Below are 22,283 nucleotides of genomic sequence, written 5' to 3'. Positions count from 1 at the left end.
TTGTTTAGATTACTGATAAATCGCTACCTGAGAGTCAGCCCGGCCGTGGTAGTGTAACTGGCTCCTTTAATTACGTAATAAAGTTGACGCAGGCATATTCGGCCGAGTATGACTCTGTCAGTGACTGAAAGAATTATCGTTCACACTTCATCGCCACGCCTAAAACATACCATCTCATTTCTATCAGCTTTTGTTGAATTGTACATAAAATTGAAGGGAAAACAATTACCATATCGCCCCCATCGAACGTGAAACGGCGTAAAGTTCAGTAGTCGGTATCTAGGTATGTCGTGAATCTTTTACACTTACAAACAGCTGGGAATCTTTAGACTTTGTTCGCATTCTAAGGACTTGTATACGAACAGCCTGGGACCCCTCGAGGAGGATTTTCCGAGGTCTGCTCATACGAAGAGGAAAGAGGTCATCTGGCAATTTGAGGTAAATTTAATCTACGCTCGCCTGCGGGTATAAAGATTGATTTAAATGTAGACATATTTTCTGACACCCGCTAAGAAATTTAGTTGCTATGCTCACATCCCTTTGTCAAAGAAAGAGTTTCATCAACGAGATCCAGCAGAAAAAACACGTCTGATTTTAATGTTAATTGTTCCACTGATACTTTACGGTATTAATTATTAACGCAACCAAAGTTATTTTCCATAGTTTAGTTGTGTTAAAAATTTTATGTATATGTTCTAATTTCCTGGTATATATTAAAATCATTTCATACTATTTCATACACTGAAATAAGTGGATAGCGATCTTGCGATAGCACTAACACCAAAACAACCGATTCGTAGGTCATTAATTTGGTGAATATTTAAGACACCCGCCTTTTTAATAAAAGGGGAACATATTTTGCGGTATATGACAAGAATGTTATGACTCGAAGCGCTTCTTTTGTAATGTAACTTTTTTAATCAGCCTTGTGGGGTAATTATCTGCCTAGACTGAGCGTATTTTCCAAGTGCAGGAAGAGCCGTAAGTTAAACTATAGCATGAGATTTTCAAGAGTGTTTAACTGTTATAGAAGCGAATTCTACATAGCATACCTGTAGTTTTTATGTAATGTTTAAAAAACGAGCAGAAGTGTTTTATCGTTTTAACGTGTGTCAATAGAGTTCATAAGAATTATGCTTTTGTTGAACGTTGGAAATTAGAATTCGAGAAAAACACCACATACTAATAAAGAATGTTTTATCAGCTGATAAAACACCGCATACTAATAAGGAGGAGGTTTATCGATAGAAAGTAACTCCACGTGATGTATTATCGACCATTTGATACGTCAATGGGCTTACGACTTATTAATGAGTTTTTTTTTTTAAGATTAAAGTAACCCGAATAAAGAGCAAATTTATAACAAACAATGTTGAAAATTTTAACTTGAAAAAGAGCGGGGTATTTTATGGTTTAACAGTTATCATGTTAACCTGACAGAATCACACAAAACATTTGTGCCAATTCAGCTTTCTTACCTACATACAACTATAAAACACAAAACAGTCAACGGCACTTCTTCTCTCTTCTTCCACTACATTGTTCATTTTATATATTAAACATCATGGCTTTTAATTCCCTTGTTTGTAGTTTGTGACAAAACACAGTAAGAAATTGATACAGGATACACAATTGGTCGCTATGATTTAGCTAACTTCGACAACTTTTACAGCCGTGGATACTCAACTCAAAAAACTTGTTTTGTTCTTAAACGGCTTTACAGATTTCAGTGAACTTGGATGATTCCAAAACTGCGCATGCACCGAACGTTATTCCTCAGTTACAGTTTTATCGAAATTAATAATAATAATAATAATAATAATAATAACAATAATTATTTCATGAATCACACATTTTCTTTTGTTATTCAACATCCTTTATTTAACTTACATCCTTCATGAATATTAAACTAACTGAAACGAGGGATTTATACAGATAAATCCCTCATTTACATTAGCAGTACTGCGAGAAACGCACACATCAGGTTGCTTCAATTGTTCTCCGTTTCTCACCTAAGTGTGACGGTACTCATTAGCCGGCGTTTGTCCCCTTGAACAAAGGAATAATTTCATGAAATAAGTCAGATAAATACCTCCAACGTCGGTATTAATCCATATACATCCCTCGGGCCTACGGCCCTCGGGATGTATATGGATTAATACCTCCGTTCTCGGTATTTATCTCTTACTAATACAATAATATTAATAATACAATAATATTTATACAGGATAACTCAGTCAGTGTACCAAACACTGTTATCAAAAGAGGTCCTGTTATTTATTCCTTGACCTCCCTTCCTACCCGCCTTCAAACAACTGGAAAGAGTTGACTATTGTAATAATAGACAAACGAAATTATGAACGCTCTCGTTATATTTTACTTATGTTTACAATCTCGTACCCAGAATCTTCGTTTCCTTTGGTCAGCGGTCGAAAAGTGAGCGTTAAGCGTGCGCGGTAAGGACCGAAGACTCGAGGTACGAGATTGATATGTTTACAGCACTGAAACGGCCACCAAGTCAACGTTTTGCTGCTATCACGAGATCAGTCGACCTTCTCGTAGTACTCGTTACCAGGCCGCTCTTCTAAGCCATTAAGGTCATGTGATCCTGTGCCACTTTTAAGGTCACACGCTTTGCTGTTGATGTTGTAGTTAAATGATACGCATGTATTTTCCGTGAGGCAGTAAACCATGCACTTCCAGGCGTCACTCACGTGACGTTCCAAAGCAATTACGTGACCTCCTAGTCCGTACTGGTTTCCGTTCTGTGACGTAACTTGCTTGAAAATGACATCTTTGTAGTCTGTTGCTTCTTGCCCTAAAAAAAATTAAGCAAACACAAAGAATTAGCGAAATAGTTGTTTATAAACCATTCAGAGTTTATTTTTCTAATAAATGGGGGAATAATACTCCGTTAAACTTGGTTTTATCTACCTGCGCAATATCTTGCTTTCACGGAAAAAGAAGTCGGCTGCAGCTTGTACACATAGTATCCATAGCAACGCCTGACTTCGGCCTGCACTTTAACAAAGCAGTTTTTTCCATTCCAATGAAAGCATATCTCTCGCAACACAACGTTATCTTTCATAGCAGGATGTCCTCCACGAAGCCAACCAGGAGCCTGGGTACCACAGGCCCAAGGATCTGGGAAGGAGTCTGGTAACTTATGAGAGAATCAAGTTAAAGATCAGAATGTTGAAAAAAAGAAAAGAGAATTTAAATTCACTTAGCGAAAAAGAGCTCAAAGATTGTGTTAACAGCATAGCATAACTACTAACTTTTTCGCCTGTTCTGCAAAAGTCGCACCTGGCATCTGTATTCGAGATTTCAGCATGCCAGTTCTGGTTTCCTAACATGTTACTAAGTTATTATCAGTAATGCATTTTGACTAGTCAGATCACGTTTGCTTTTGTTAAAGAACAACAAACCTTCATGGGTTTTTTCGTCCCTTGTTCAACAAAGCGATACCAGTAGTTTAAATTGATGTGGCCGTCATTTTGTGCGGACTCTTCGTTGCTTGCTATATGAAGGATCGATCTTCCATCGTTGGCTATATCCTTGAACTCGGTGCACATGGACTTTGTACCTTGTTTAATAAATATAAAAAGTTCGTTAGCAGCTACTGGGGCTAAATGTTTTGATATCTGGAGCAAATTACATTAATAATATCATGGGTGACAAATGACTCCTTGATTTCGGCGCGAAATTTCAGCGTTAATTTATAATTTCACATGTAAAATTACAAAATTGCTATGGCAACGTTTCCTGTATCTCAGTGCCAACATGGCGTCCAGCTCTAAAGATGTTACGAATGAAAGAAGTTACGGCATTAAAAGACGCTGCAGAGAAACTTAAATACCCGAAAGAGCACAATTAACTGGGTGACGGTTTTTAAGAACTGGTGTGATGAAAATGGCGTTGAGAAAACCCTGAGACGGTTCGTCCTAAGCAGTTGGATAAAGTACTCGAGCGGTTTTTTTGTGTGCGTGTGTAAACAAGACGGAACCGACTACGATTGTGAGCGTCATTTGTCACTCATGATATTAAAAGGTAATGAAATGGTATACTCGTGAAATTAGGAAATAATTTCACTTGCGTTTTGTCAAAATTCTAATTATTTCCCTCGTCTAAAAGCTCGGGGAATTATCGGAACTTTTACAAAACGCGCGTGAAATTATTTCCTAATTTCACTTGTCACCATTTTATTACGTATGCGTATGAAGGCAAAATAGCCTATTTTATTCTGCTTCTATTGAACCAGCCGTTTTTTATCCCCGACCTTGACAAATAGCTTAAATAAAACTGAAGCCAGTTTGGCATGGATAAATTTAGGGTGCTTTCGACCAACCCTATTCCTAAATACGAATGTGTGCAATGATGACAAGAGGTGTGATTAAGAAGTTGTCGGAGTTACTGGAATACAAAATGGCTCTTTAATTGTCATGTATCAGCGAAAGTTTGCAGAAATATCTTTCCAGCTTTCTAACAGCTGTTCCCCTTATTCTTAGTCAACCTTAGTTTGTTTCAAATAATGATAAAAAAAAGTGAAAGCAAATGTTATCATTATTTATGTGAGGCAGACGGCGATAAACTAACACGTGTTTTAGCGATGGTGATCCATATCGGCATGTGAGAGCGGGGAAGCGTTATTGAGACAGTGCAATCCTATTTTGAGATCAGAAAATAGAGCGATGATAAAAAAATGTATATATTTAATTAGAATGTTTATGCTAATTTAAAACGATTATAATTAATCGACTTATCGTTGTGGCACAAAGAGTCATTTGGTATTACCGACAAACCCAAAGCGTTTTCTAATTCTCTTACAGTGGATTCAAAATATGGAATTGACTTTATCCATTACTCACTTTTCACTTTCAATATAAATCTGTGATAATCAGCGCCATGTTTGTTACTGGCTATGCAGTCGATTGCCGAGCCGTCATAAGTTTGATTGATAGCTGTCAGATTCAAGAACCGGCCGGACGAGCTGTTCTGTAGGACGACGCCATCTTTGACCCAGGCTATGAACGGTTCAGGATATCCGAAAGGCTCTGGGCACAACAGGTTAAGGGAGCTTCCGTCATTTACGTCTTTTGTAGTTGGAGTGTTGGGTTTGTTCTTGAGGAAAGCTGCACAGAACAAAAAAAATTAAATTACTTTTCTGTTCCTTTAGTCTGGCTGTTGGGAAACCTTGTAACAGAATAATCAGCCAGATTAGTCTTCATACCCCTTCCTCCCAAAATTTTGGCCATTTAATTCTTTGTCTTATAGCAAACGTCATTCAGTTGCACTCCAGCAATTAATTGGAAGTTGAGAGCTCATTTCTCTTAATATCTTGCTTAGCAAGATATTAAGAAGAAAGAGAGATGGAGAGGATGCTTCCAAAGCGACTAAGTGGAACGAAGAAGTCTGAAAATAAACCAGAAAAGAAGTCCGAAAATAAACCGTATTCTCGGTTTTGAACTGGAACTAGCTTGCGCAGGAGGCTTAAAGGGGCAGTGTCACCTGTTTTTAGTGTGACAATGAATAACCAAAAAATGTATTTGCTTCAATGGAATCGTCAAAATAATGGTTCAGTTTTGTTAACAATAACCCTTCTAGCGCACAGAAACTACTGTTAATTATGTTTGGTTGCAGATGGCTAGGATGGAAGCGGATTAAAACTTGAAAAAATTTGCCAATTTTTTCAACTTCTTCCTGTGTATTGTAGAGAAGTCGATAAAAAACGTTATATAGTTTGCTCTTCCAAGGAGGAAACCCTTAATATTTTCTACCCTGTGTTTTAAGACCGATTTCATGTCATAAAACAGGTTTTTTGTCAAAACTTTGAACAGTTTTGACAAAAATACAGTAAAATCGCCGTGGCAGTGCCCCCTTAAGCGGGGGATCTCTTCACATGTAAATATTCTTTTAATATATTTCCTCACCGGAGCCTGATAAAGACAATCTTCTCCATTGATATATTGAACCTCCAGTGCAGTACCGAGATTACAAATATGGTTTATTACAAAACTCTTCTTTCTATAAAATGCACATCTACTGGTTGCACTTGATAACATCTCAATGTATTCGTATGTTATTATCTGTGTGTAACAGTACAAGAAATAGCGGCCTCTAGATTTTTACAAATCAGCGAATGCTACTGCCATTGTGAGTAACACGGATGCGTTGAAGCATTAGCGAACGACATTGTGCTCCACGATTTCCCACGACTGATAATCTTCCTACATGATATTTCCCATGGCATCCAACTGCAGAAAGTCAACCCATTTCTTAATTTCTCTTTGGTTTTCGCGAGTCATCTATCCCCAAAAAATGATATTGTAGCCGGCGCAATTCTTTTTTTTCTTGTTCGAAGCGTACTTGAACCCAAAAATCAACGCATTTATTAACCCTTTCAGTCCTAGAATGACGTCAAGAATTGTGTTAATTCCAATTTTACGGCTTAGTTTAAAGAAAAGACCAGAACGAAATGGGGAGGGGGGAGGGGGGTGGCAAGCTAAAAACAATGCATAAATCTGCCAGATTTAGTTCAAAGTTGACAGTTTAGACCGTTTAAATCATTTTCTAACGACGGTGGAACTAAGTAATAACTAGCTTCTTCTCTGATCAATCTCAGGTGGATGACGAAGAAAAAAAATCGACACAAAAGACAAGACAGAACGTTTCCAAGTTCATTCATTAGGGCGCATAACTGCAATCATGGGAAAAAAATCCCGAAAGTTTAAAAGGAACACACCTCTGCTCTCGGAGTAAACCTCTACTTCACATAACGTGAGTGCCATGCTATTTCCCACAAGCCTGATATTCAAGTATCGTCCAGTCTTCCTCGGCTTGCAGTAAAACGAGGCTTTAGCCAAGGTGGCCATGGAATAGCGTTCACCGCATTGAGGATTGGCAGTACCATTGTCTGCCAGACTATCACCTTGAAGAAAACGAAGAAGAAAACTCCCTGCCTTTTGGGGCCCGTTCCAAATCAAATGTTAGTACATTTGTTATAGTAGTATTTTATATTTTATGACTCATTAAATATTCCACACAAATTGCTATTTACAAGTTAAAAGTACATAAAAAAGAGCCATTAAAAACCTATTTACAATTCATTTCGATTAAAAAAAAGATAATATTTTCAAGGAAAATTTCAGTGATAATCTTTTTTAAAAAAATATTCGATTGCGAAAAAAAAAAATAACTGAGACTACTTTCGAGCATAATGTTTTTGTAAAGAAAAAGAAAAAAACAAATTTCATAAAGTTTTTAAAAAAATGAAACTCGGCATTTTTAAATCAGCCCCACTTGATAAAAAAGAAAAAAAAGAAAAAAATAAACGAAATACGCATCTCTCAAATGGCCCCTTCTGCAGTTTCAATGTCAATGTCCGCGTTCACTCATTAAATGCTGTCATTGTTTCTTGTATATATAGTGTATTTCAAATCAAAGGTTAGTTAGTAAGTGATCTGTCTTTGAATGAGGCTTTTGCTATTTTACAGATCATCGTTAAGGCACTTTCCAGTACGTTATATTCATATTGTGCCATTAAACTGAAAAAACATAAAATAAAGAAGAAAAAACGAAAAACTACTGCTACTACTACTACTACTACTACTACTACTACTACTACTACTACTACTACTACTACTACTACTACTACTACTACTACTACTACTACTACTACTACTACTACTACTACTACTACTACTACTACTATTACTACTACGACTACTACTACTACTACTACTACTACTACTACAACTACTATACTACTACTACTACTACTACTACTACTACTACTACTACTACTACTACTACTACTACTACTACAACTACTATACTACTACTACTACTACTACTACTACTACTACTACTACTACTACTACTACTACTACTACTACTACTACTACTACTACTACTACTACAACTACTATCACTACCACTGCTGCTGTTACTTTTACTGCCATAACATACACTGCTTCTGTTACTAGCTTCTGCCGTTTTTATTGTTACGGTCATTGTCAATGTTATTTTCTTACCAACTCGGATTTCTATGTTGACAAGTCTTTCATGAAAAGAGACTCTGTTTACCAGAAACACTTCCGAGACGGAATGACTGGATCCCATGTCTGCCCTCCACCAGGGATTTGTCGTACGAGTTGTGTGTGTGCAAGTTTTTCCGCGATAATCTCTATCAGAATTCCCGTCCACCGCCCTTCCAGAAACACCTTCCGCTGCCACTGACGATTGAGACGTGGACATATTGAGAACAAGGTTTTCTAAAGATGCAAAATCATTGTAATAAGAGTAAATTGCCACTGGATCGGGAACGTCTTGATATCATTGCGTCAGTTTTAATTTCTTTCTCAAATTTAATGTTTAGAATGTAAAAACCATCGCCGGGACATAGTAAGGTACTTTCATTGTATAGACCGCAGTGACATATTAAGAGGGAATGTCTACTAAGACCGAGCGAAATCATAAAAAAGTGGCACATGATGAAAAAATCAAAACTCTGCATATTCCGTCCAGAGATACTCCATACTAGTTTAAAAAACGTGGTGGGATTTTTTTCCCGAAATATATTTTTTAAACCGGAAAAAATAGAAAAAACAGTGACGGCCACTCATGAAAGCGTGGGCTCGTGAAATAAACATGGTTCACACCTTCTCGTAAACTTCGTTATGTTCAATTTGCATCAAAGAAAACACAGTTTTCTTCTTAAAAATTTGCTTTTAAAGTGTTTATTAAGTATCTGAGTCCAAAAATACTTTAGTGGATGAATTTTCCTGGTCACGGGGAGCCACAAAAAATCTCAAAAATTCGCTCCGCTCTAAATTCTGAATTTGGCGCACTTTTTTAATAGAAAATTTCGCGATCCGGTAAAACACTAGAACCCTTCAAATTTAGAATTATAGATTGAGGAAGTATCGTTCTAAAACCAGGTTTAAAAAATAGCTTCGGGTTTTTTACCAGCGCCGAGCATTAGCGGTCTCAGAATCACGAAAATCGCAATATCAACGTGTAAACAAACTGCACATGACTGCAACCAAACTAAGAGAAACTATTGAAATTTCATGTAGTTTACCTCGGCATTCGGCTTTAAACCACCAGTGAAAGGTCATGTTTCGCAAACTGCAATAAGGCATTGTCTAAATAAGATATTTGGTTGGGTTTGTATCCTTTCATTATTATATAGCCATATTGATGTGTGAAGTCAACAGAATAAATTATCATCGCTCATTGCGATGGAACGACAATATACTCAAATGACTTACCATCGGACCACTTCTTTTCGACTTGAAGATCGTTTAAAATAGAGATGAGTTTGATTTTCGGCCTTTGAATCTCGGAACGATTTTTTTTTTTTCGAGCTGTCGTTTCGAGATCTGTTCGCAGGATTTACTTGAAGCGAAAGCACTCGTGGATTAATTCGACTCTGTTTATGGCATAAGTCACGCAATAAAATGTCACGTGACGTTAGGTTTGACTATGTTGTGTAAAAAACACACGGGAAACGTGTGTCCTGACATGCTGAAAACGAAAAACAAATTAAAAACAATGTAATCTTTACCAAAGTGTGGACAGGACCGATGATTTATAGCCGAATGTTTTTATCATCTATACACACCAAAAGGACTGAGCCACAAAGCAAGCCTTGCTAAAGTATGATACTCTGCATTTTAATGAGGTGAGACCTTGGGGAACACTTTTTTTGTTAGAACCACTAAGTATTAACGCCTTGGTTTTCGCCTTCGTGCAAAAGTCATCCCTGACTGTTCTCTTGAGGACAGGACAAAACAATGTTATCAGCCAGAAAAAAATCACTCCTCACTGCTGACATGCGCATCCTTGACAAAGAGAGAATGCAGTTTGTCGATGTATGGCTTTTTCCATCGAATTGTTACAGCTGAGAGGTCAATGCCAAAGGAAATACAAATTTCCTAATGTTAAATGAAAAATAGGGGTGGGGCGGGGGTGGGGTGAGCGCGTGCTCATTTTCCCGAACAGCGGCACGTTATCGTCTTTTGGTTCATCATCCACAAGTACTTTCTTCGAGGCAAGGTGCGAGAAGAAACCTGCTGTTAAGGTTGCTAGCTACTTCAGCACACATCGATCATTGATCTTGAACTAGATCATTTGTCACAGCAATACATTGTAATAAATTAAATAATGGTTTGTTTCACGATGTAGTTACTGCAAGTGTCGCATACAGGGTCTGCTTTACTTCCGGTTTGCTGTCAAATAGGACTTGTGAACTAGAACCGAGTCCTTCGTAACGCACTTGACTTGAGTATCCATACCATATCTTGTCTGTTGCTCTGTTACTGACTATGCTGACCACCGGTAACAGCGTGGTTTGTCCCGCAAGCTTCTCTGCATAGTCGACTGAAGCTCTGTCAAAGGACTTCTCGTCTCGCGCTATAGGGAGTGCTGGTGTCGGCCACATGACAACCGCTTCCATCACGTCTAGCTGTCATATGACGTCATTATCCGTTGCGGACCCCAGAGGAGACATGCTTGAACGTACGATCTCTCCTCGGAGTGTCATAGCCGACATTGCCATGCCTTTTATACTAGTGAAGTTATGGAGGGGGATTCCCTCCCCCTCTCCGTCTCCGGAAGACAAAAAAGAAAAAAAAGGAGTTCTAGATAGGATTTGAGCTATGCTGACATGCGAAGGAATATACCATATATACTGAATCGCGCACTTTGGTTTTCGGACAACCAAAATTGATTACTCTTCAGGTCGCTCTAGGACGTCGACCCTTGCAGCATCTTGGTTGATAGAGCGCCGGTCAATGGGCCTTCCATGACGATGTAAAGATGTTTGCCTTTGCTTGCTTCACAGTCAATGCAAACCCCTCTTTAAGTTCGTTTAGCACATCAACGGTGTGCTGCGACATCACAATGTTTATCACTAGAGAGCTGGCGACGCAGCGTGTCTGGTGAACGTATTGCGCGAGACAGGGCGCCTTGTCATGTGGTGTTATTTCTTGGAATGTACCTGACAGGAGCCACACCTTGTCCACCATCAAAGTTCGTCCGCTCTCATTTTCCGATGAGCGTTTTAGCTGAGACCTAATAGGGCTGACGTCTGTAGATGCCAAGTACGAATTTAGTGCGTCTATAGACCTAAATGTAGCTCCTGATGTGATATAATAAAGTTATTTTATGTTCTGAATCTGAACTGTGCAAAAGGACGAGCCAAAGGGGCTCCTATATTTTTTTGGCGGCCGAGCCTTTCACGCCTAAATTTTAATTCCTATTATCGTTTCACACATACTGTGTACTATGAGTAGAACCCCCCCGCACCCCCCCCCCCCCCCCCACCAATCCCCTCGGGCTCGATCCAATGCTTACAGTTTTCTGGTACTGTTTTTGGTGTCGCCTCGGTAGCTTCCGCAATAGGCCCGCGGTCACGGCATATACCTATGCAAAAGATTGCTAAGCTCACTTATTGATTTATGTAGTGATTAGTTCAAAGTTCAAAACACCAGCGATGTCCCCTAAAATGACGACTGCGTGGGTCCCGGCTACGTTTGGATTGCACTGTTTCCAAACTAAATTGGCCAATTGTTCGCGAATCAGTCACAGAGGAGGCCAGCGTATAGGACAAAATTAAGGTGTACTTACCAATTCAAGAGCCCAATGGAATCAGTACACCTGTTTGTCGCAATAAAGCTATGGACTCCGACTTGCCTATCCCACGGTCAGCTTTTCTCACCATGTCAGTATTGCAGTATGTTAAGAGAGCCCATGCGGATCTCGTCATTGGTTACCACCTCTGCACCGGCCAATTTCCCACTGAGATGGGATAGGTTAGACTTTCTCAAAGTCCGTTTTCGTGGGAGTCCAGTCAGGCGCTCGGCTCACGACTCCGTCGCCTTGTTGGTCACTCTTTCGGTGTATATTAAGAAGACGACTTGTGGCAAGTCTATAATGGTCTACACAGAAATGTAGCGGAAGAAAGAATCACGCGCGCGCTAGGATAAGCTCAACTTCGGAGTAAACATCACTTATTCGAACACTGCTAGTGTTGTCCCGAAACGTATTTGTCCTGTGAAATTTCACGAGGTCTTAACGGTTGTTGTCTTAACGGTTTTGCACTAGAGTTGCACCAACGAAAGATTTGAACGGTTTACTAAAATACTTTTTTTCTGTTTGACCACCTTGTCAGATAATTGAAGCATCCGCAAATCTCACACGCTGATTTCACCCGGTCACAACCGAAATGGCCGTAAGAATGATTGAAATTATCAGAAAATTCTTTAAACGCAGCGTAAATACAAAAAACTACGAGTGTTTTATAATATGGAAATTTTGTATATTTGGTAATCGTTCCAGCGTCATCATTGTGTGTCCATCAGGTGCGTGACGATCAGTTTCAATCAGAGCAACGGCGGTGTTTATAAGAACACAACAGATCATTGTAACCAAGAGAGCTTCATCCTCTCTTGTTGTAACTAACATAAACACATTAAAAACTAATATAATAAATAATAATAAGTGCTACAGATCAGAGAAAATTAACGATTAAACAGAAAACTGAACTTTTTTAAAGATCTTGTTAACGAAGAATTGATGCACCCAACCCTTTTTCAGGTACATTATGTACTGTTATCATCAGTGATCACGGAACTCCTTATCTGTCTGTATATCTTTTATCTTGTTTATAGCTGTTATTTTGGCAAACCGACACATGCGAAAAGAACGAACGTCATTCTGTTTGAGAAACTAAAAAAGTTCTCGTTAACTCACAATTTTCTTATATCACCTTATACCGGTATCTGTTCAATTTCCTCTCGTGAAAACATCATTCAAGTAATTATCTTTGCTGAATAAACCATTCAAGCACACGCCATGACCGTCGTGAAATATACAACCTGAATCGAACATCACTGTTCACGGAGAAATTCAAAAGCCGCGTTAATGCGTGAACAGTCACGTTTGCATGTTCAAATAACTTTAAAGGAACTAGTTTCAGACGCCCTGAGGTTTGGATTTTTATTTATTTATCTATTTTTTTTTTTTTTTTTCGATTTTGGCCATACACTGTATGTAAGAAAAACGAATCACTCCGAAGGAAGCCGTTGCGTGACCGAAACAAGTACAGTCAAAACAGTCGAAGACGGAAGATTATAAAGTCCGGCGGTTTCTGAGATGACTGTGGAGAACTTTAAAATTATATATTTCTGTTAATATTTTCTATGAGCTGACAGGGTTTTGTTACCGTCAAAGGATTCTTGCCCCTTCAATTCAGTGGCATTTGCCAAGTGACGTGAATGCGATAGCAGAAGTCATTAGTCACTGAAGGAGATCAATTATCAACCCTTCGAGCTATGATGGCTTTGTATGGTACATTAAGCGAAGAAACTGATACTTAGATGACATCTTATTCAAGGTGAGCTAAATATGAGCTTTCTGTTGTTTGGTCTATCGTAATATTGAGGGAAACAAGAGAAAAATCACAAAAGTCTTCGGTGATTTTGACAGAAACATGTTTATCGCTTACAGTTGTTGACAGATAATGTTGCAATTATCGCGATTTTGAGAGCGTTAGTTCTCAGCGCTGATAGAAAGCCCGAAACTGATTTTTAAACCTGGTTTTAGAACGGCATTTAGTCAATCAAGAATTCTTAATTTCAAGTGATTCGGTGTTTTACCGGGTAGGGAAACTCTCTCCTGAAAAAGTGCGCCAAATTGAGAATTTCGACTGAGCCAATTTTAATAACTTTCGGTACCTTCCCCATGACCTTCAAAACTAAAGCAGCCATCTATTATTGGCCTCAAACGATTCGTAAACACTTCAACTGCACATTTCCAAGCTTAAAATGAGGTTTTTTATCTATGCGAATTAAACAGAGCGAAGTTGAGAGAAGGTATGGGACACGTCTATTTTGGGTGCTTTTATAGACACTTGAGCCCGAAGAGATTTTATTCAATTTTTCTGGGTTTAAAAAAGAATTCCGAGAAATCAAAACCACCACGTCACTAGAGCTTCCATAGGGTATCCTTAGTCAATTTGTGAAGGACTTTCATTTTTTATCATGTGCCACCCCTCGCTCGGTGTTAGTAGACATTCCCTCTTAAGCAGCATTGAGACCATTGATGAGCAATCACCGCGGTACACTCGGATCAGTTTAATTTCACTACAGCCTATCAGCAGGAGCCAATTAATCAGCTGTTATAACTAACCTATTAATATTTGCGTGGTCTTATTGGATATTGTATATCACGTCACACAAAACCGATTAACTAGTATCAAACGATATACCACGAACTCTTCATATACCCTTCAGGATTATTGGACGGAATAGCATGCAAGTAGAATATACGGTGCCATTGACTGAAAGAATTCCCATAAGACTCTGAAATTAACATAGCAGCAAACATTTTTAGAACAATTTTAGTAGACCTCGTATCTTCTGGTTTGCCAACTGAACTACGTGAAGGTGTTAATGGCGACTTTAGGCCTAACACTGTTCTAAAAGTGGTCCTGTTTTCTATAGTTGTTCCTCTGGCTGTCACGAGATTGGGTCTACGGCAATCAGTGCAATGGCGAGCCTGTGAGCCCAAGACCACTAAATTATATACCACCCTTGTTGTTAGTTCAATTTAGCCTCAAATCGCTGTTATGTCTGTAAGCTGGTACGAAGAGCGGGAAAAAGTATTATGATGTCATATTAATGTCAAACGCGAAAAAATTCAAATTAGCTTTCTTGGTTTTGTTCAGTTCTTTCTTCTAAATGGAGGCTTAGAAATAATTTTATAATATCTTTCCTTTGACTATAGACAGTTTTGATTCTTAAGGTCTTATTATTATAGAAAATTATTATTATTATTATTATTATTATTATTATTATTATTATTATTATTATTATTATTATTATTATTATTATTATAAAATCAAATAGGTCACTCTAATTATTTGAGAGACATGTTTCTCACCTGTAGGGTTAGGATTTACCAATACTTCACAGATTTCCAACTTCTTGTTTTCGCCAGGGACCCGGATGTTAACGTATTGTCCTTGGATGCCCGGATAACAGTAGAAGGATTTTACAGCTTGAGCTGCAGTCATGATGTATGAGCCACCACACTTCTGATTAGAATTGCCTTGATTCTCAAGACTGTTCCCTGAAGAAAACGGAAGGAGTAATACTGAGGACGAACATGGCACCACAGGAGGCAAGGGTAAAAGTCAGAGCACACATTTCGGAAGCCTACAGCAAGCATGCACACAGTTTGTGCTTTACCCTGTGTTTGCAGCAGAAAGCCAAACTAAGGGGTATCCATACCCCGCTAAATGAGATGCTAATCCATTTTAGTATAAATCTACTAGTGTTCTATCACGAATGCCGTTCTCTGATTGGCTACGCTACTCGCTATCTATTCTGTGATAGATAGTGAGTAGCGATTTTCAACAAAATGGCGCTCGCTTCTTCGCGTTTTCGAAGTGTCTGCGATGAGGAAATAGATAATTTACTTGTTTAGTTTTGAACGACTAGTAGATTTATACTAAAACAATTAGATTATTCGCTCTCGATTTCTATCGCGTGATAGTTGATTCGGGCTTCGCCCTCATCAACTATCACGCGATAGAAATCTCGAGCTCATAATCTAATTGTTAAATAGAGTTTATCCCGGCATTCGCCTTGCCAGCAGTGGCGGATCTACGTTAGAAGCCCGGGGTCCCGGCCCCTCCCCTCTTATTTTTGAACCGAAACCGCGGCCCGGGGTCGAGGCGCCGAGATATTTCGTTTCACCGAAAGAAGCGTGTCTAGAGTTCGAGAGAGAACCCCAGTTATACCTGAAGCTCTGGATTCGCCACATTCAAATACACATATCTTCTCCTGGTTGGAAAGAGGACAACGCCGGAAAGTCTCCCCTGAGGGGGTAGGGAAAGGTGGCTAAAAAATAAACCCCGGGCGGTTTGTTCGAAAGCCGATATTTTAAGCTAAAGTTAAACTGAAAAGTCTAAGAACAATAAAAACTGAGGGACAAATTAAAATTTCTAGAAAAACCAACCCTTCGTTAGCTTCGTCGGCCGAACAACAGGGTCCCGAGCCCGCAATTTATACAGTTTTTTTTTTTAACTCAGTCACTGTTAAAGATTTGGGCTTATTTATGACCACATGGACACCAACCTATTCGTATTTCAAAGTTTGTTAATCCACTTCCGTCGCCATCCGCTCTGCTGACTATCTTTACTTCCTGTACAATGTTACTCGTCCCCAGATCCACTCGCCACCATGGGTCCTTCGACAGACTGGTTACTGCACACCAGTATACATTATTCAAATACAGCTTTCGTTGCGGATTCCCGTCAACCGCTAATGAAGCTCTAACGTCGTTGTTTAAAGAGCTGGACATGCTTGTTGGTTGGGCGAGGGCCAAGTTACCTAGGTTTAGAGTTAAACAAATATTAGGTATGAAACTGAACATACTGGAACATTTTCAGATACCTTTGAATCCTGGGATCTTTCTGGATTGTAGTAATCAGATGATAGATGATAGATGATAGATAATAGATAGCTTTATTAAGTAAAATCATTGCAGCCCCCGGGCCGGCTGAAATACGACTTACTTTACAAGAGATTAAAAATTATCTATAAATATATGACAAATATTATAAAAACCGTAAACTACTAATAATTAGGATTATTACTAATAATTAAAACTGTTCGCCATAATAAAAGTGTTTTTAAACCTATTTCTCTTGCAAATCGGTAGTTTAAAGTATCTCTGGCTACGGGTGCAATGAGTAGACTCATTGCGGGGCGGCAGCAGATCATGGAGCTTGTCGCTTTGGTCCCTTACAATTTGGTCAAATAGAGCATTGCTCAAGGCCTTCCTTCTCTCGTACAGTGACGTGATGTCCAGAGCTACTAGGGCCTCAGCATAGGATAGGTCGGGTTGTATTATCCGCAACGCGCGCTTTTGCAACCTTTCCATTTCATTAGACAGATATTGTGGCAAGGAATGATGAAAGACTGGGCACGCATATTCTAAAACAGGGCGTATACAGGTTGTATAGAAAAGTAACATATCCTTGGATGGAACTTTAGCGCGCTTTAGCTGTTTTAGGAAGTACAGGCGTGTCGCAGCCTTTTTGCATATAGATTCTATATGCGCGTTCCTCCTGAGGTTTTCAGAAACTACCACTCCTAACAGCTTTGCGGACGGAACAACTTCGATTTGCTTATCATTGATAGTGATATGATCCACAGAACTTCCTGATCTAGAGAAAGATATTCTCAGTTCTTTACATTTAGACTCGTTGAGTTGGAAACCATCAGCTTCCGACTGTCGTACAAGTTCATCTACTTGTAACTGCATGTAGCTAGACTCGTTTTTCGATACTGATTCCACAAGGGTGGTATCATCGACGTATTTCCAGAGGGATGTGTCTGCTACAGAAAGATCATTTATCATGATAAGAAACAGCCAGGGGCCCAGTTTCGTCCCCTATGGGACCCCAGCAGGAACAGCTTCCCACTCCGAGAAGCAATCGCGGCTCAGTTTTATCCTTTGCTTACGGTCCATTAAGAAGTCTATGATCCAGCACAAAATCGACCTTGGGATATCATAGGAAGAGAGCTTCCGCACCAGAACATGATGGTCAATCAGATCAAATGCTTTCCGGAAGTCAAAGAGAATGACTCTCGTAGTCGATCCATTTCCATCCGTTGACTTTGCCCAAGAGTGAATCATACTGATCAAAGCATGCGTGGTGCTGGATTTGGGCACCGTTCCAAATTGTTGTGGGTCGATCTTTGAGAGGACAGCAGGCTTGACATAAGTGTCGACAACGTACTCTTCCGCTATCTTTGACAAGATCGGTGTCAGGGAGATGGGTCGAAGGTGTTTGTTTATGTCCCGCACAGGTCTTTGCTTGGGCACCGGCACAACATCTGCTTCTTTCCATGAGGGTGGGAGACGACCTTCGCGATAAGATGCATTGAGAATATCTGCTATCGGCACTGCCAGTAAATCAGCAAAAACTAGCGTGCGACCGACTGATATGCAAATATATATTTTCTTCGATGTTGATACAAAGAGAACAAAAAAGATACTTGAATGCTTGCTCTACAATCAACCTTTTCAAACTAGATACAACGTTAAAAACACTTTCGTTGAATATTACGGCATAACAATGGCTCTTTCTGAGTTGCGGAGAGATTTCACTGTGGTAGAAAGTGTCCGGATTCACCAGAAAACTCGTTACACATTAAAAATGTTCCGCATTCGTAAATATTTGGGTTAAAAGTTTCCACTTTGGATTTTGGATTTATAAGTCTCCACTGGTTTGGTGACGGATTCAATTCATGTTTTGTGCGGAAACGAATCTGGGACCAAAAAGCTTCGGATTCGTCTCGAATCCGGAACCTTTTCTCCTAATGTTAACGTAAACGTTTAACACAGGGCGTGAGCCAACTTTACTGAGTTTTTGAACGTTAATTTCTACATATCAGTATACCTGCAAATCACAGCTAAAGCTGATGCGGCTCTCCTCGTTCCTACAAAGTTGTAATAAACGCTATGCGCCACTAGAAAAGCAAAACCTCCCGACCAAAGACTTTACCAAATATGAATACTGTATATGAAACATACATTTGAACTGTGCGGGGTGACCGAGTATCAAACACATCAAACATCGAGAACAGAGTTGAAAGTACGACGCGTAGCGGGGTATTTTTGACGAACTTCGAGGTTTTTCATATTGTGATGAAACACTGTGACGAGTGTTGATGTAACTTCTCAAAAAAAACTAATTTTGAATGAGAAATTAAGGATGCGAAAACGAGGAATTTTTCATCAGATATTCAAACACGGCCCTGGGTGCAGGATTTTCTTTGTCTTTGGCTTTTGAATTATTAAAGACTTTGAGAATAAATAGAAGAAAGACCCTCGCAATTATTTACGCATGCACCTTAAGCGAAAAGAAAGCCTTGAACGGCTTGAAAGGGATCCGAACCCATCATGGACCTCTGCGATACCAGTGCAGTGCTCTACCAACTGAGCTATCAAGCCAACTGGGAGCTGGTCCAGTATTGTGAGTTCGTAATTTACCCGTGAAGGATGAATAAATGAAAAGGAATATATGAAACATCTTTTTGAACTGCGGGTGACATATTAAATAGGAGAAAGATCCTTGCAGTTAGTACGCAACTTTTAAGTTTTAACTTTTAACTTTTAAAAGAAGAAAGATCCTCGTAGTTATTTAAAAATAACTACGAGGATCTTTCTTCTTTTAAAGACTACACTATAAAATAGAACACCATCCGTTTTCTTTTATTATTATTTTTTTTTCCACAAATTCACCCAAGTTACCTACAAAGCACATATTAAAGATCAAATCACCTCTATTTTAAACTGGTAACTTGGTCCCGTTTATTTTGTTCCACATCAATGATAAACTGAACGCGATATAGCAATATGTATTTTATTTGTATATCCTCGCTACCAAAAGGTCTGGACGTGCGGAAGTCACAATAGGCCTTATCACGGTTTTCGACGCCATTTTGACGAGTAGGTAAACACGTCTTGAAATAACAGTGTTTGAATGGAAATCCGATGTCAAATAATTTTAGTAAAGCATTACTTCTGAAAAATTCATGAATTGGAAACTTTAGGCACTATGCAAATGATTCTACAGAATAACTGAGGAATGTAGCTGTGCTAGAAAGCATCTAGTTGCGTTTTGACATTTCCGTGCATTCAGTGACTGTACCAGCCGTGAATTGCTACTAAAAATAGTTCACGGAAAAAAAATAAAGGGAAATGTATGGAAAGTTCAAAGCACAACTGGACGCTTTCTGACACAGCTACATCCCTCCAATTCTTTTTTCTTAAAATCCTTTTCCCAGTGCCAAAAGTTTCCAATTCATAAATTTTTCAGAAGCGATGTTTTATAAAAATTATTTGACATCGGATTTCCATACAAACATTGTTATTTCAGGACGTGTTTGCCTACTCGTCAAAATGGCGTCCAAAACCGTGATAAGGCCTATTATAAAACGACGATTTTCAATTTTACAAACATGTTTCTGCAGAATTCTGCCTTCTTTGATGCAACTGTTACAGAAGATGCAAATTATATTCAAATTTGCATCTTCTGTAAAATTTGCACTGAACAAGGCCGAAGTTTCTACATGCTCTAATATCATGGGTGACAAATTTACTTAATTTTGTCGCGAAATTTCAGAGTTACGCGTGAAATTAAAAAACTTGCTTTGGCAACGTTTCTCGATACAATAAAGTGAACGTAATTTGTCACCCATGATCGCGTGATGATAAAATAGTATACTTGTATATATACGTATTGTGACTTTCCTGCTGTCCAGACGAGGATATCCATATTAAATACATATTACTATATCGCATTTAAGGAGGCTCGCAGCAGTGTTTTTGGACTTAAGGTGAAAGTTTTGAAATTACAATCTCGCATACAAGATAAACTTCGATCTCCTTCATGATTCTTACTCTAACCGCTTGTAATTTAACAGAAAAATCCGTGGGGGCATTTTAAAGATATCTCGATTTATGCAAAGTAGGAACTTTTTCATTCATCTGCGCTTTATTATCACTTTTTTTAAACGTAAATATCTTAAAATCGGAGACACCCATGAAGCTCACTATACATTTGAATGGTTTTGCTTTGAGGAAAGACCTTTTTAAGTGTCAAGTTTTATTTTGCCAGAGATATTGGTGAGAAATGAGGGAATAAACAAAATCACTCCGTAAAAATTGATTCATTATTTACTTGAAAACGCTCTTACAGACTTTTTTCTAATTTCGCCCACAAGTTGTCTAGATTGAGTAGTTTAAATCCCTAAAGTTTCGTCATAAAGTGTGTGAATAGAGTTTGAGATAATCGACAATGTTTAAAATGAGAGGCTATGCGCTACCCTTGCTATGATAATAGTTGTTGCTTGCAAACAGATGAGAAACTTAACTTTGATCATATGTTGAAATGATGATGTAGTATGAAGGAGATCGAAGTTTATCTTGTATGCGAGATTGTAATTTCAAAACTTTAACCCTAAGTCCCGAAAACTGCTGCGAGCCTCCTTAATATCGATGTTAAGACAAAAGGATTAAGTTACATTATTTTGTTCCTTCAAAGTTGCTTACCTGCAGTCACCGAAGTGACTCCAAATATCAAGATGATTCCAATTTCCTTCATTACCTGCATTATATATAAAACGATAAATCTGCTTAACTAGCTGGTAGAGGGGTATCAACCAGTCGTGCTGACAACAAATTTATCACTTACCAAAGTGTTATACGGTTGAGATAAATAAAAATTTGGGTACGTGACTTGACTTCGACAAATATTGAATGACAAGTTTTAGTTATATCGTCGCAAGGGAGTAAACTACGTAGATATTAAATTATTAACCAGTATTTAAGGCAGGTTATCAGGTTATGAAATGGGATGCTCTCCAATACAAACATTAAAAATGAAAAGGGCCTGAAAATTTAAAGAAATAATCTTGTCACGAAGCAGAGAATATATCTTTTTTCTGGAGCAAGCGCTCAGCTTTTGTTACTAACTGCAAGGGAATGTCTCTTTTTTTAGAAGGAAATATTCTTCAGTACAAGTGGCACGTTTCTGAAAATAATATTCAACAGCTTAGTAACTAGGGGAGGAGCATTCATCTGTATAAGAACTGTTCTCATTCATACACCGTCTTCTAATTTCCATTAAAAACTTTTCCTTCTTTTAAATTGATGTAGGACTGGCTTGTTTAGACTACTGATAAATCGCTACCTGAGAGTCAGCCCGGCCGTGGTAGTGTAACTGGCTCCTTTAATTACGTAATAAAGTTGACGCATGTCCATAAAATTAAAGAGAAAACAATTACCATATCGCCCCCATCGAACATGAAACGGCGTAAAGTTCAGTAGTCGTTATTTAGGTATGTCGTGAATCTTTTACACTTACAAACAGCTGGGAATCTTTAGACCTTGTTCGCATTATGAGGACTTGTATACGAACGGCCAGGGACCCCTCGAGGAGGATTTTACGAGGTCTGCTTTTACGACGAGGAAAGAAGTCGTCTGGCAATTTGAGGTAAATTTAATCTACGCTCGCCTGCGGGTATAAAGATTGTTTTACATGTAGACATATTTCTGATACCTGCTAAGAAATTTAGTTGCTATGCTGACATCCCATTGTCAGTCAAAGAAAGAGTCTCATCAAAGAGTTCCAGCAGTAAAAACTTGTCTGATTTGTATGTTAATAATTCCACTGATACTTTACGGTATTAATTATTAAC

General features: G+C 38.7%; 1 protein-coding gene across 1 annotated transcript; it reads right to left on the bottom strand.

The window, feature by feature from the left end:
• Positions 1-2,324: 2,324 nt before the first annotated feature.
• Positions 2,325-22,068, bottom strand: LOC146480763 (uncharacterized). The gene is made up of 10 exons (XM_085109104.1): positions 21,950-22,068; positions 21,136-21,190; positions 16,146-16,400; positions 14,947-15,135; positions 8,034-8,273; positions 6,743-6,928; positions 4,869-5,132; positions 3,429-3,586; positions 2,935-3,163; positions 2,325-2,818 (listed from the first exon to the last, which is right to left on the bottom strand). Exons 1-10 carry the CDS (start codon positions 21,980-21,982, stop codon positions 2,544-2,546), a joined length of 1,884 nt encoding a protein of 627 aa, XP_084965230.1. The 5' UTR covers positions 21,983-22,068; the 3' UTR covers positions 2,325-2,543.
• Between the last annotated feature and the right edge of the window lie 215 nt (positions 22,069-22,283).

This window comes from Pavona decussata, unplaced genomic scaffold (genome assembly GCF_977016875.1).
Source record: "Pavona decussata unplaced genomic scaffold, jaPavDecu1.1 SCAFFOLD_52, whole genome shotgun sequence".
In the NCBI taxonomy this organism is placed as follows: domain Eukaryota; kingdom Metazoa; phylum Cnidaria; class Anthozoa; order Scleractinia; family Agariciidae; genus Pavona; species Pavona decussata.
The sequence above is the reverse complement of the archived record's forward strand: the minus strand, read 5'-3'. Positions and strand labels throughout refer to the sequence as shown.

Coding starts and splice junctions, on each gene's coding strand:
- LOC146480763 (XM_085109104.1), bottom strand. CDS start 21,982: ATGCGAACAAGGTCTAAAGATTCCCAGCTGTTT. Junction 21,191..21,949: donor CTAAAGATTCCCAGCTGTTT/GTAAGTGTAAAA, acceptor TATATAATGCAG/GTAATGAAGGAAATTGGAAT. Junction 2,819..2,934: donor GAAAGCAAGATATTGCGCAG/GTAGATAAAACC, acceptor AATTTTTTTTAG/GGCAAGAAGCAACAGACTAC.